This window comes from Phyllostomus hastatus, unplaced genomic scaffold, assembly GCF_019186645.2.
Source record: "Phyllostomus hastatus isolate PE091 unplaced genomic scaffold, TTU_PhHast_1.1 phas_contig_80, whole genome shotgun sequence".
Lineage (NCBI taxonomy): Eukaryota > Metazoa > Chordata > Mammalia > Chiroptera > Phyllostomidae > Phyllostomus > Phyllostomus hastatus.
This window is the reverse complement of record NW_025333960.1, coordinates 18,295,826-18,310,594: the sequence shown is the minus strand read 5'-3', so window position 1 is coordinate 18,310,594 and position 14,769 is coordinate 18,295,826. Positions and strand designations below refer to the sequence as shown.

Genomic DNA, 14,769 nt, shown 5'->3' with positions numbered 1-14,769 from the left:
TCCCAGACAGTGCTCTGCTGACAGAGGAAGAGAAGCCATACCAATCACCCCTCAGCCTGCCGCAGCCAGCAAGACCAGAAAAACCAGTTTGGACACTTTGAAACCAAGAGACTTTTTAAATTGTATTCTATTTTTTAACAACTCTTAATTTTTTATGCCTTTTTTATTTTTATTTAATTTTTATTTACACTGCTTAGGGCTCAACTGCACTTCTATTTTTTTTAAAGATTTTATTTATTTTTAGAGAGGGAAGGGAGGGAGAAAGAGAGAGAGAAACATCAATGTGCAGTTGCTGGGGGCCGTGGCCTGCAACCCAGGCATGTGCCCTGACTGGGAATTGAACCTGTGATGCTTTGGTTCACAGTCCACGCTCAATCCACTGAGCTACATCAGCCAAGCTATTTTTATTTTTTAAATACCTACAAGTGAGACAAAATCCTGGATCTGTGAAAAGACCACAGTTGAACCCAAAGAAGGGGCATCAGAAGAGATGAGACAGAAAGACAAATTTCACTCTGCTATTACAGAGAACCTGCAAGTTATTGCATATTTGTATTATTATTTTTCCAGTATTCTTACATCTTTTTTTTAAATAGTATTTTTGTATATATCTTCTTTTTGTATAGTCTGCTTTGCTAGGCTGGATATATTGTATCACCTGAGAGCTTTCCCCTTATATCTTTCATAGTGTATTGTTAATCTACTATCCTTTAACTCACCTGTGTCCCATTAGCACACTACTTGAGGTTCTGTACTCCCTATTCTTGTTACCTAGATCTCACAGATTCTGTCTTATGATTGTTGCCCTAATATTATTGTAAATAATTGCTGTTCCATGCAATTGTAATTACTTCACAACACCGTTCCCAAATCTTAGCCCATTTCAAAGTTTCCTGAACTCTATTACTGTAGTGGTTAACTCTATTCTCTCACACACTACACCTATTTACTATCCTTTACTCTCACCTTACCTCAGAATCTGACCTCCCACAACCTCACTGCTTTATAGATCCAACTCAAAATCCTTTCTTCCCCAACAAGAGTCTTATCTTCTTTCCATCCTTTCTAAAATTCAGCTACCTGGGTGGAAGAGCATGGTTAACGCTATACATAGTCAAAGGATCTCCTATCTCTTCTCTACTGGCTGCTACTGTAAATATCATAGAATACTCTCTTCCTGTCTTAAGCCATTTTGCCTTCCCCCTCCAACTGATCACAAAAAAGAGTAGGTGGAAGCGGTGAACACCAGGATACCCACTGGAAGAGGAAACCCAACAACAAAGGAACCACTAAAAGATAACAACAGAAGAAGGTGAAGGAGGGAGTGGTAACCACACAAACCTCAATCCAGGACCTATCTGGAAATACAACTAAACAGTAGAGACAGTACCCAATACAAACAACTGAACAAGAGCAAGAGAGAATCCTCAAAACCTTATACACACGGAAGAACCAGCTTCAACACAACCTGCCCTCACCAGCACAACAAAATACAAGAGGTGGTGGACAGAGTGACCCTCACTTAACCAGCCTGTGGGAAGGAACCACCAAAGAAAGACCCAACAACAACCAAAACCCAAAGACAGACACAAAGCCAACTTAAATGACAGCCCAAGACCAGTGAGCTCGGGAGATCAAGGAAACTGCACCACTGAAACTCACTAGTATTCTACCACAGAAGTTCACACCACAAACCCAGGGAGCCAGAACAGATCAATTTAAGAAGCTGAGGCTAACAAGAAGAGTCTCACAAACAATGGGAAGACAAAGAAACAATCCCCAAATGAAAGGAAAGGAAGAAGCCTCAGAAAGAATGCTAAATGAAATAGAGGCAATTCAATTAGATATGAGTTCAAAGTAATGATTGTCAGGAAGTTCAATGAGCTCACAATGAGCTACAGGGAAGCTACAATGAACTCACTGCAAACTATATCAACATGAAAAAGGAAATAGAAACTATCAACAAGGGCCAAGAGGAAATGAAGAATACAATTTCTGAACTGAAGATCACAGTAGAAGGAATGAAAAGCAGGATTGATGAAGCAGAAGATCGGGTCAGCGAGCTAGAGGACAAAGTAGAAGAACACACCCAGAAAGAGCAAGAAAAGGAAAAAGAGGCTCAGAAAGAATGAAGAGGGATTAACAGAAATGCAAGCAATATGAAACATAATAATATCTGTATAATAGGGATAGCAGAAGGAGAAGAAGAAAAGCAAGGGATAGAAAACCTATTTGAAAAAGTAATGATGGAAAACTTCCCTAATTTGATGAGAGAAAAAGTCACACAAATCCAGGAAACACAGAGAGTTCCAATCAAGAGGAACCCAGAGAGGCCCACTTCAAGACACATCATAATTAAAATGGAAAAATTCCAAGACAAAGAGAGAATCTAAAGGCAGCAAGGGAGAAACAGGAAGCAACATACAAGGGAGCCCCAATAAGGTTAGCAGCTGACTTCTCAATGGAAAGACTCCAAGCCAGAAGAGATTGGCAAGAAATATTCCAAGTAATGAGAACCAGAGGTCCACAACCAAGGCTACTTTACCTAGCAAGGCTCTCAATCAAGATAGAAGGCCAAATAAGAAGCTTTTCAGACAAAAGAAGTATAAAAGAATACACCTTCACCAAACCAGTGCTGTAAGAGATGCTAAAAGGACTGCTTTAAGGAAAGGAAGGAAACGAGAGAGAGAGAGAGAGAGAGAGAGAGAGAGAGAGAGAGCGAGAGAGAGAGAGAGAGAGAGAGAGAAAAATACAGGTACGAAAATGGCAATGAATAAGTACCTATCAGTAATAACCTTAAATGTAAATGGATTAAATGCTCCAATCAAAAGACATAGAATAGCTGATTGGATAAGAAAGCGTGACCCACACATATGTTGCTTACAAGAGACCCACCTCAGGACAAAAGATCTACATAGACTAAAAGTGAAGGGCTGGAAACAAATTTTCCAAGCAAATGGTCAGAAAAAAAAAAAAGCCAGGGTAACAATACTCATATCAGACAGAATAGACTTCCAAAAAAGAGCCATAAGGAGACACCCAGAAGGTCACTTCATAATACTCAAGGAAAGAATCCACCAAGAACATAAATATTGTAAATATATATGCACCCAACATAGGAGCACCCAAATACATAATGAAAATCTTAGAGGACTTTAAGAAGGATATTGACAGCAACACAATTACAGTAGGGGATTTTAACACCCCACTGTCAAAAATGGACAGATCTTCCAAACAAAATATCAACAAAGATATTGTGGCATTGAACAATGCCCTAGAGGAAATGGACTTAACTGATATATGTAGAGCCCTTCATCCCAAAGAAGCAAAACACACATTTTTTTCAAATGCACATGGAACATTTTCAAAGATAGACCACATGATAGGACACAAAGCAAGCCTCAACAAATTTAAGAAAATTGAAATTATACCAAGCATTTTCTCTGACCAGAAGGGACTGAAACTAGAAACCAACCCCAAGGGAAGAAACCTGAAACACTCAAAATCATGGAGATTGAATAGCATGCTATTAAATCATGAATGGGTCAAGAATGAAATAAGGGAAGAAATCAAAAAGTTTCTGGAAACAAACGAAAATGAACTCACAACAACCCAAAATTTATGGGACACAGCAAAGGCAATCCTGAGAGGGCAGTTCATGGTGATATAGGCTTACCTAAAAAAGATAGAAACATTTCAAACAAACAGCCTAACCCTATGTCTACAAGAACTCAAGGAAAAACAACAAAGACAGCCCAGAGCAAGCAGAAGGAAGGAAATAACCAAGATCAGAGCAGAATTAAATGACATAGAGACTACAAGAACAATTCTAAGGATCAATGAATCCAGGAGCTGGTTCTTTGAAAAGATAAACAAAATAGACAAGCCTTTAAGCAAGCGCATCAAGAAAAAAAGAGAAAGGATACAAATAAACACAATCAGAAATGAAAGAGGAGAGATTACAACTGATACCACAGAAATCCAAAGGATTGTAAGAAATTATTATGAAGAACTGTATGCCAAGAAATTTGAAAACCTAGGTGAAATGGACAAATTTCTAGAAAAACATAATCTTCCAAAACTCAATGAAAAAGAAGCAGAAAGCCTGAACAGACCAATAACAGCAAAAGAAATTGAAGCAGTAATAAAAAAACTCCCGACACATAAAATCCCTGGACCAGATGGTTTCACAGGAGAATTCTACAAAGCATTTAAGGAAGAGATAACCCCTATCCTTCACAGACTATTCCAAAAAATCCAAAAAGATGGAAGACTCCCAAACTCTTTTTATGAAGCCAGCATCATCCTAATTCCAAAACCAGATAAAGACACAACAAAGAAAGAAAACCTCAGGCCAATATCACTGATGAACATAGAGGCTAAAATCCTGAACAAAATATTGGCAAACTGCATCCAACAATACATTGAGAAAGATCATACACCATGACCAAGTGGGATTCATCCCAGGAATGCAAGGATGGTTCAATATTCACAAATCAATAAATGTAATACATCACATAAACAAAAGCAAAGACAAAAATCACATGAACATATCAATAGATGCAGAAAAAGCATTTGATAAGGTGGAGCACCCATTTTTGATAAAAACACTCAGCAAAGTGGGAATAGAGGGAGCATTCCTCAACATAATAAGGGCCATATATGAGAGACTTACAGCCAACACTATACTCTTTGGGCAAAACTAAAATCTTTTCCACTAAGATCAGGAACAAGACAAGGTTGTCCACTTTCACCAATTTTATTCAATATAGTACTGGAAGTTTTAACCACAGCGATCAGACAAGAAGAGGAAATAAAAGGCATCCAAATTGGAAAGGAGGAAACAAAACTGTTACTGTTTGCAGATGACATGACAGTGTACCTACAAAATCCCATAGACTCTGCTAAAAAACTGCTTGACCTAATAAACGAATTTGGCAAAATTGCAGTATACAAAGTCAATATCCAGAAATCAAAGGCATTTTTGTACACCAACAATGAAACAGCAGAAGCACAAATCGAGAAAAAATCCCATTTGAAATAGCAAAAAGAAGAATAAAATACCTAGGAATAAATCTAACTAAGGAAGTAAAAGACCTATATAAAGAAAACTACACAACACTGAAGAAAGAAATCAAGGAAGGCACAAACAAATGGAAACATACCGTGTTCATGGATAGGAAGAACTGACATCATCAAAATGTCCATAGTACCCAAAGCAATTTACACATTCAATGCAATGCCTATTAAAGTACCAATGGCATATTTCACAGACATAGAACAAACACTTCAAAAATTTATATGGAACCATAAGCGACCCCGAATAGCTGCTGCAATTTTGAGAAAGAAAAGCCAAGTAAGAGGGATCACAATACCTGATGCCAAACTGTATTACAAGGCCACTGTAATCAAAACAGTCTGGTACTGGCATAAAAACAGGCACATGGACCAATGGAACAGAACAGAGAACCCAGAAATAAGCCCAAGTCTCTATGGTCAATTAACATTTGACAAAAGGGGATAGCAACATAAAATGGAGTAAAAACAGTCTCTTCAACAAATGGTGTTGGGAAAACTGGACAGCTACATGCAAAAAAATGAAACTCGAGCACCAACTTACACCATACACAAAAATAAATTCAAGGTGGATAAAAGACTTAAATATAAGCCATGTCACCATTAAAGTCCTAGAGGGAAACATAGGCAGGAAAATCTCAGATATTTCATGCAAAAACCTTTTTACTGATACGTCCCCCAGAGCAAGTGATGTAAAGGAAAGAATAAACAAATGGGATCTCATCAAAATAAAAAAGCTTCTGCACAGCTAAAGAGAACAGTATTAAAATAAAAAGAGAAACAACTGTATGGGAAAACATATTTGCCAATGACACTTCAGACAAGGATTTGATCTCCAAAATATATAAAGAACTGACACAACTCCACTCTAAGTAGACACACAACCCAATTAAAAAATGGGCAAAGGACTTGAACAGACACTTCTCCAAGGAGGACATACAGAGGATTCAAAGACACATGAAAAGATGCTCAGTATGGCTAGTTATCAGAGAGATGCAAGTTAAAACCACAATGAGATACCACTTTACACCAGTCAGAATGGCCATCATAAACAAAGCAACAAACAACAAGTGTTGGAGAGGTTGTGGTGAAAAGGGGACCCTAGTGCACTGTTGGTGGGATTGCAGACTGGTACAACCACTATGGTAAACAGTATGGAATTTTCTCAGAAAACTAAAAATGGATCTGCCTTTTGGCCCAGCAATTCCACTGCTGGGGCTATATCCTAAGAACCCTGAAACACCAATCCAAAAGAACCTATGCACCCCAATGTTCATAGCAGCACAATTTGCAATAGCCAAGTGTTGGAAGCAACCTAGATGCCCATCAGTAAATGAATGGACCAAAAAACTATGGTACATTTACACAACGGAATTCTATGCAGCAGAAAGAAAGAAGGAGCTCCTACCCTTTGCAACAGCATGGATGGAACTGGAAAGCATTATGCTAAGCAAAATAAACCAGGCAGTGAAAGACAAATACCATATGATCTCACCTTTAACAGGAACCTAAACAACAAAACAAAGAAACAAGCAAAATATAACCAAAGACACTGAAATAAAGAACAGACTGACAGAGTTCAGAGGGGAGAGGAGAGGGTATTTCAGGGGAATTTCAGGGGAGAATGGGAAGGGTTTACAGGGACGAGTATAAAGGACACATGGATAAAAACTAGGGGCAGGTGGAAACGGGAGGGAAGAAGGGAGAGCTGGGTGGGTGGGTTGGGATGGGAGTAAAAGATGGAAAATTGTACTGCAACAACAATCAAAATAAAGTTAAAAAAAGAACTTATGACACATGGACATGAACTAAAGGGGGGAATGTGGGTGGGAGAGGGTGTGCAGGGTGGAGGGGAATGAAGGGGGTGTAATGGGACAAGTGTAATAGCATAATGAATAAAATATATTTTTTAAAAAACTATGGAAGTGGCTGCCAAAGCAAATGAATCATTGAAAAGAATTTAACTAAAAAAAGCCCTAAAAAGAGCACTACTTTTTTAAGAGCACAAGGAAATTATTAATTTACATATAGACAATGAATCTATATACACATTTCCCCTAAGGGTAACTAACACCTTTATTATGATTTGCTCCAAAAGACAGACTATATAGAACATCTTCCCAAATTCAGTGATGAGAGGTTCACAATTGCCTATTGATGGAAAGCAGAATGTGTCTTTCACTAAGTAGTAGTAGAATTTTCTACAACCTTGATTCACTCTATGGTAGAAAGAGTGAACTAGATGGAACCACAAGTCTATACCAATTTGTATCAATTTGCAAATTATTATACGCCTTTTTAGAACGTCAGAGCTATATAGAACCTCAAGATCATCAAATACAGCATTCCCCAACAAATGATTATCAAACTCTCAGGGATTCAAGGTATTCCAAGTAATTAAGAATTCTAAGTGAAATGAAATATGTATCATTACCAATTTTTCAAACCTAATAGATAACTATTCTAATACCCTAATAAAAATAGGGTTATTTTTAAAAGAGAATGTTCTGAGAACCTTCCATCCTATCCATGTTAAATGAACTCAGAACTCCCTCAGTTGAATACCATATCAGTGTGTGGTTTTTCCTATAGCAAAATTTTAAGTTGTTTTTATTGTAAGTCATATGTGTTGATATGTTGCTTAATTTATACCCATGAGGGTTTGTTGGAAGGCTCAGGGAACACCGATTCTGTTAATGAACACACAAAAAAGTAATTTTACAAATGTGCATAAAGATACTATTTGCTAGATATGAAAGTTAGATCCTCACTCATCAAATAAGATTATATAAAATACACCCGCAGCTTTGCCTAGTGTGGCTCAGTGGATTGAGCACCAGCATATGAACTGAAGAACTGCTAGTTCGATTCCTGGTTAGGGCACATGCCTGGGTTTTGGGCCAAGTCTCTGGTTGGAGGTGTGACATTTCTCTCCCACTCTTTCTCTCTCCTCTCCCCTCTCTCTGAAGATAAATGAACAAAATCTTTTTTAAAAATGCACTGGTAAATTTCTAGGACACACACAAAAACAATGTTAAGGGCGACATTTAGTGATTCTATTTCAATTTGCCTTTTCAATGTGTGTGAGAGAGAAGCATGTAATTTGTAGAGAAATTTTGTAAATAGAAGCCTGAAATTTTTTCATCACATAGAGCAAAAATGCATAAATTATAAACAAAATAATCTAGTACATCCGTTTAATCATAAAATATAGAAATTCAAAAATTTGGGCATTAAAATAGATTTTGACCTTTTCTGATTCTGGAAAACATTTAAATATACTTGGCTACCCTTCTCCCCCCCACAAAAAAGTATAACATTTCATTTTTGAACCTGTCAACAAGCCATACTTTTTATTACACAACAAAATAATTATTGAATAATAAAATACAGACATTTTTGTATAAATGAATAAGAGCATATTAAAAAGTTGATATAAAATACTTTTTACTTAAAATTAGCTCTTTATCATATATGATGTAATGATCTTTAGTCATTAAACCCCAAGGGTTTCAAAACATTAATATATTATTACAAGAGGGATTTGTGGGTTGAAGATTGCTTAACTACTCCAATCTCTTTAGCATGTAAATGAGGAAATTAGGACCCAGGTAGGTTAAGAAAATGGCCCAGCCCTGACCCATGTGGCTCAGTTGGTTGGACATTGTTCTGCAAATGGAAGGTCGCCAGTTGGGGCATGTACTGGAGACAACCATTGGTGGTTTCTTTCTCAGATTGGTATTTCTTTACCATTTTTTTCTCCCTCCCTTACCTTCCCTGTAAAAATAAATAAATAAAATCTTTTTTTTTTTAGTAAGAAAATGGCTAAAATACCCAGCAAATATTAAAGGTGGGACTAGAACCAGGTCTCTTGACTTCAAGTTACATGCTCCTTTGTCCTCACACCTCTCTGACATAATGAGTCACCCTCCCTCCAACTCATGTGGCACATTCTCATATAGCTTCTTCCTTGCCTATTTTTGCTGAGTCCTTTCACCCAACTTTACAGGCTGTATCCTGGGAGCACCTGATATACCCACCCCTGCCAGCCATGGGCTATGACAGAATCCACCTATCTCATATTTGCTGATGAATCTTTAAAATTCATAGTTTTGCAGGCCAGAAAGGTGACTGATGATTAGAAAGTGACATTTTTTATGAGATTTCTGAAATGAATATATTACAGCAAAGGGAAATTACTGGGAAACAGAACAAGTTGGTTCTGGGCTAAACAGAAATAGAGTCAAGAAGATACAATGTGAAAATATCTGGAAAAAAGCAGAATTTTCTATAAAGATTATTTTCAAGTGATTTCTGTGGCAAAATGAAAACTACACAGTCCACTCAAATTAAGAATCATAGTTTTTAGTATTACAGACTTTGAGGTTTTTCTTATTTATGATATATAAACACCAAGAGGTCATAAAAAATCATTATTTAACAATGACTGGATTCTATGAGAAGCATGTATTTTAGTCTACTCTTCTTAAAATTTTTTTGAGAAGTACTCATGACAATGAAAAAATGAAATATTTTATTTTATGCTAAAAACTCCACAATGATGGGAGTGTGTAAAAAGGGCACAGGAATCAACTGAAATTGCTCCCAATGGAAAAGTTTGAACAACAAAATAAAATAAAGAAGTATTGGATTATAACCCAAAACATAAAATAAATGTCCATAAGTACATAATGATATAAATAAATGATTGAATAAATAAGTAAGGAGAAAAAATTCCTATGTAATAGAATTCCAAATAATGTACGCAGACACTTTCTACCCTCAAGCAGGTGGAACCTAACTTCCCATTAATTATGTGTGGGTTGAGTGTAGTGACATCCTTTTCTGGTTGGAAAGGGGGCAGGGGAAGAGTGAAGCTAACACTACCTCAGCCATGTCAACATCAACAGTCATAAATCATGTTGATAGCATGTACCCTTGATATAATATAATGAAAACGGCACTTTACCTTCCTATCCCAAACCCATAATCCCAATCTCATCAAGAGAAAAACATTAAACAAATTCCAACAGAGGACCTTCTACAACATAATATACTTGTCCAATAATTCCCAAAACTGTCAGGGTAATCAAAAACAGGGAAAGTCTGAAAAACTCACAGCTAAGAAGAATGTAAAGAAACATGACCTAAATCTAATGTGGTACCCTGTTTGGGGATTCTGGAACAGAAAAATGACTTTGGGCAAACACTAAGAAACCCAAATAAACTATGGACTTTCATTGTTATGAAAATTAATGTAAGGTGTTAACAACAGGGGGAACTGCAGGGATATGTAGAAACTCTATTTCTTTCAATTTTTAAAATAAATCTAAAGCTGTTCTTTAAAAAGTCTACTTTGAAAATGTCCTGTTTTATCTTCTTGCCTTCTAGTTAATTACCAAACAAACTGCACAGGCTATTTAATTAAGAGAAAAAAAGAATAGGTGAGAAAGAGAAGGCAAGGCCAGGTCAGGAAAAAATTAACTGAAGGTAAAAATGGTTGCAAAATCAAACAAAAGTTCCTAAATTCAGTTTGAAGTTATTCTGAGAACATGCTCAACCTGCCAAGTGTCTAGCCTTTTATTGTGATACCTATTACCTGACTTTCCTCGAATCCCTCATTCTTGGGATTCAGATTAGTTAATTATACACAAAATATACCATCAGGATCCCCAATTAAGAAAAACATTATGCAAAGAGCAATATTTATTTTATTTTTTACAGATTGAAAATTAGCTGTGCATCTGTAAAGACTGTATAGCTAAAGAATCTATAAAATGTGATTTATATTTCAAAACCTATAGGATCCAAGTATCTGTTGTAGCAGAAGATTCTATTTTTCCACTATTAGAAATGTTAGATTATTACCTAATAAAGATGGAGTATTAAATATAAATTAAAATCTCAAACAAAATAAAAAGAAACCTTACTACTCCCCTGTAGGATAATTTTGAATTACCTCTGAACTAATTCTGAAAGAAAGAAGCTACTGGAAGATCTGGGAAAGAGTACACAAGAAAAATAAGTTATATATATTGAGGTGAGCATTCAAATATCAATTTATTTGACAAATGTGGCCCTAAATAGTTTCATTTTCTGAGACTAAAATAAAAAGTTGCCTAAAACCAAAGCTCTTGCAGAAAATTATTTTATTTTTTTAAAAAGTAGAAGGCACTTCTTTATAAACTTTATCTGACATTCCTTAAGAAAATAGCCAAGTTTTCACTTCACAGAACAGATTTGCATTTTCCAATTATCTCCAACTTGAAGGTTACGGAATAATCTAAATTGGGGGGTGGGGGAGGAAAAGTTTACCAAAACAGCTGTAAACACAAACTAAAGTAATCAAGGCAGTATTTGCAGGCCTAAAATTTGGTTGCCCTTCACCCTTTTAGACAATCAACTGCCTCCCAGCAGGGTAGGAACCTACACTCTTCCAATAATTTACATAAGAAATTAGCAACCAAAATTTACATTTGAATGGTAAGCCACAGAAGCCCATCAGGTGTTAAGTATTTGCTTATCTAAATTGCCTCTAAAAATAGCTCAGCTTCCTTTAAGCCTTAGGTAAATAGAGGGTTTCCCAGGACAGGAAGGTGGTCCACTGAAGCAAGTCCAGCATTATATTGCCCTATTTCACTGACATTTTTATAAGGAAAATTTCAGGGCTTAGGGTGTAAAGACTCAGAACTACCTTAGAATCAGCCATGTTTCAAGAGTCATGGACATATAAATTATCATATTATAAACCATGCTTTTTGTTTTTAATCGCTATCCTCCAGTGAATTAAAAGGGGAAAACAAATAATAGACATGTAATTAACTATAAGAACCAACCAAAGTAGCTGACAGAATCTAAGTGTAGCCAGTATTTTTGGGTTGTCTTAGAATATGAATCTTAGGTGAGATTTTTTTACATAGAAAAAATGTACCTCTAAGTTTCATTATTTTTAAAATAACTATTATCCTTCCCTTATACTTCATAGAATCACTTGCTATCTACTAGATCACTAAGTTTATACCTTGGTGAGCCTGAAACAATTTTTGGTATCTGGTTAAATGCCTAAAAACATGCCGAGGAATAACATGGGAACCCTTCTCCCATTTTTTGGTATAAAATTTGATGCTTCACAATGACCCCTTCAAGCTTTTACTCTGGTTCTATTTAATTCTTATGTAGAATGATATTCTCGATGACAATCCAACAATATTTTATGCACTACTGCCACTTCTAGCTGTTACTTTACTGATCAGTTAAACAAAAGGCATGAACATGGATATAAACAGGGAAGTGGAAACCAAATGCCAGTCACCTCCCACAGCTCTACAGCTTTAAAGGCCTGTATTACATCAACAATGAGCAAATAGATATACACTTTACTATATTAAGTCTGGGCAAAAGAAACCAATCATATGGAAGCAAATTCATAAGGAATGATGTGCTGGAAGCAGGCCCAATCCAAGAGCAGGAGTACTTAATTGCTAGAGACCACCTGTAGTGAAGCAGGCATAGATAAACTACAAGGAAGATTATTTAGGTTTCCAAATCCCCTAGGTAGTTTATCAGATGAGAGGGAAGCGTGGAAGGAGGGAGGGAGAAGAGGGAGAGAGTGAAATGAAGGAGAAAAACTTCCAAACAGTGCAAACTCATTCATCTGGCTTTGCATATTTCAATTTCTAGTTTATCCAAATTATTTGCACTTTAAGCTTTGTAGATGAAATGTCCTGAAATATTACTTCCTTTCTCTCCTTCTCTTCTCCCTCCAATCCCAAGATTTTCATGTTGTGGTATCATCCAGGTCCAAGCCAGTCTGGGTATAAAAGTTATACTCAGGCTAATAATGGATAAAGTAGAATCCACATACTAATTACGGTGGGAAGGCCAAATATAGCACTGTGTACAACGAAATGGCGGGAATAGAGTGTAATTTAAGTTGTGACATCACCAAAGCCATGAAATACTGAAAATGTTCTATATTAGGATTAGGATTTTTTTTTTTAATAGTGTGGTTATAGCCTTGGTAGAAGAGGTGGTTGACAAAATAAATAAAATGGGATTATCAAAATATGTACATTTTTCTCTTCTATAAATAACAATATACTGGATAAGTGTTCAAAATAAATGGAAAAGGTAAATATAAAGCATCTGATATCTTTGTTATTGTTTTGAGGATACAAAACAAAGAAGTAGGAAAAGAAAACACTCTGAAAGTTTCTAAAGTAGTGCCATTCTTGCAGGAAGTACCTGAAGCACTGGAAAAACCTTCACTTGAATCTAGTCTTATCATTGCCACATACCATCTTGAAAAGTCATCAACTGCTGTAAATCTTAGTCTCTTCATCTATATGATGAGGTGATAACACTTACCTTTCTTATAGACATGTGCTATGAAGTCATAGGAGATAATGTGAGTAAGAACATAATTATTCCTCATTCCTTTCTGTAACTACTGTTTTCTAGCCTTGAGCACCACATCTAATGATTGACTGGAAACTAGCCAGGCAATATCAAAGAGGTTGAAAAAAAATACCCAAAATTGAAACCCACCATCTGTAGTGCAAGACCCTTCTGGGGCAGGATTTTGTGAATAGGGAATTGGTGGGCTATTTGAATCAGACATTTCTTCATCATCTTCATCATCTTCCATTTCATTAACCATTAGATTGTTAGAAAAATCCAGGCTTCCATTTTGAGTGTAGCGGTGTACCAAGTCTTTATCCAGATCCTCCACCTTTGGTTTTACATCTAGGTAAGCAAATAAATCATAGCTAATTTAATAAAATGATGTTTAGGAATGATAACCAAAAAAAATCATAGGTTTGAAAGACATCTGAAGAAAGGTTGATGAGCATTTTCTAACAATTAACCAGTTTATTTCAGAGGTCCCCCATTGGGAAGGCCCACTTCTCTTAAAAGGAGGCAGAGAATGTGTGGAATTGAGAAACTTACCTGAAGATGAGAATGGATGCTGGTCAGGGTCCAAGTACAGTTGGGAAAAAATTGGCCGTGGTACCACACTACTACATCTCAAAGAGGCTTCTATGGAGTTGTGGAGAGCTTCCTCAAATCGAGCAGACTTCAGTTGCCCAGCATATGAATTCCCCATGGTCTGTACCACCACCCCCAAAGAAAAAGAGGAAGAAAGGAAAAAATTGATATATTAGAGGACCATATATCTGCAAAGTATACAATATAGCCATTATAAACCTTATTCCCTATATCTTAAGATACAAACTATATGAACTATACATATATTTCTTGTTATGATAATTTGTGTAAATTATCTATTATATCACATTTTCTTTTCTTTTTTATAATCCCAACACATTACAAAAGCCACTTTAGAGGATCCTGTATCTGAGAATCAAACAGTAATAATTGCTTTATGTTAAGGTTCTCTAACCAGTAAATTGAGATTAACCTGTCAATTGAGAAATCCAACCTGGTGGCAACTGGCCACACCTCCACCTTAAAATTGCTGCACTATCATAACCTCATACCAACTCTATCAATGGTTTCAGAGTAAATCTAATTACTTTTCTCTGTCTATTAAGATCTTATTACTCTAGGGGGAAAGATAGTTTCTTCTCTTTCTTTCTAAAACAAAAGCTTTAGGATGATAAATTTCTGAAAGACTTGAACCTTTTAAACTCAGAAGACTTGTGTATTGCCAGCATTTATTTGAGAAACATT

At 36.2% G+C, this 14,769-nt stretch overlaps 1 protein-coding gene across 3 annotated transcripts in view; it reads right to left on the bottom strand.

The window, feature by feature from the left end:
• Positions 1-14,769, bottom strand: part of GREB1L (GREB1 like retinoic acid receptor coactivator) — a 273,756-nt gene that overhangs the window by 116,429 nt on the left and 142,558 nt on the right. For all 3 annotated transcript variants that reach the window (XM_045849981.1, XM_045849984.1, XM_045849982.1), the window contains 2 exons: positions 14,026-14,185; positions 13,624-13,821 (listed from right to left, as the gene is read on the bottom strand). In XM_045849981.1, coding sequence (XP_045705937.1) covers positions 13,624-13,821; positions 14,026-14,182 — 355 coding nt within the window. In that variant the 5' untranslated portion in view covers positions 14,183-14,185. The remainder of the gene's footprint in view (positions 1-13,623; positions 13,822-14,025; positions 14,186-14,769) is intronic.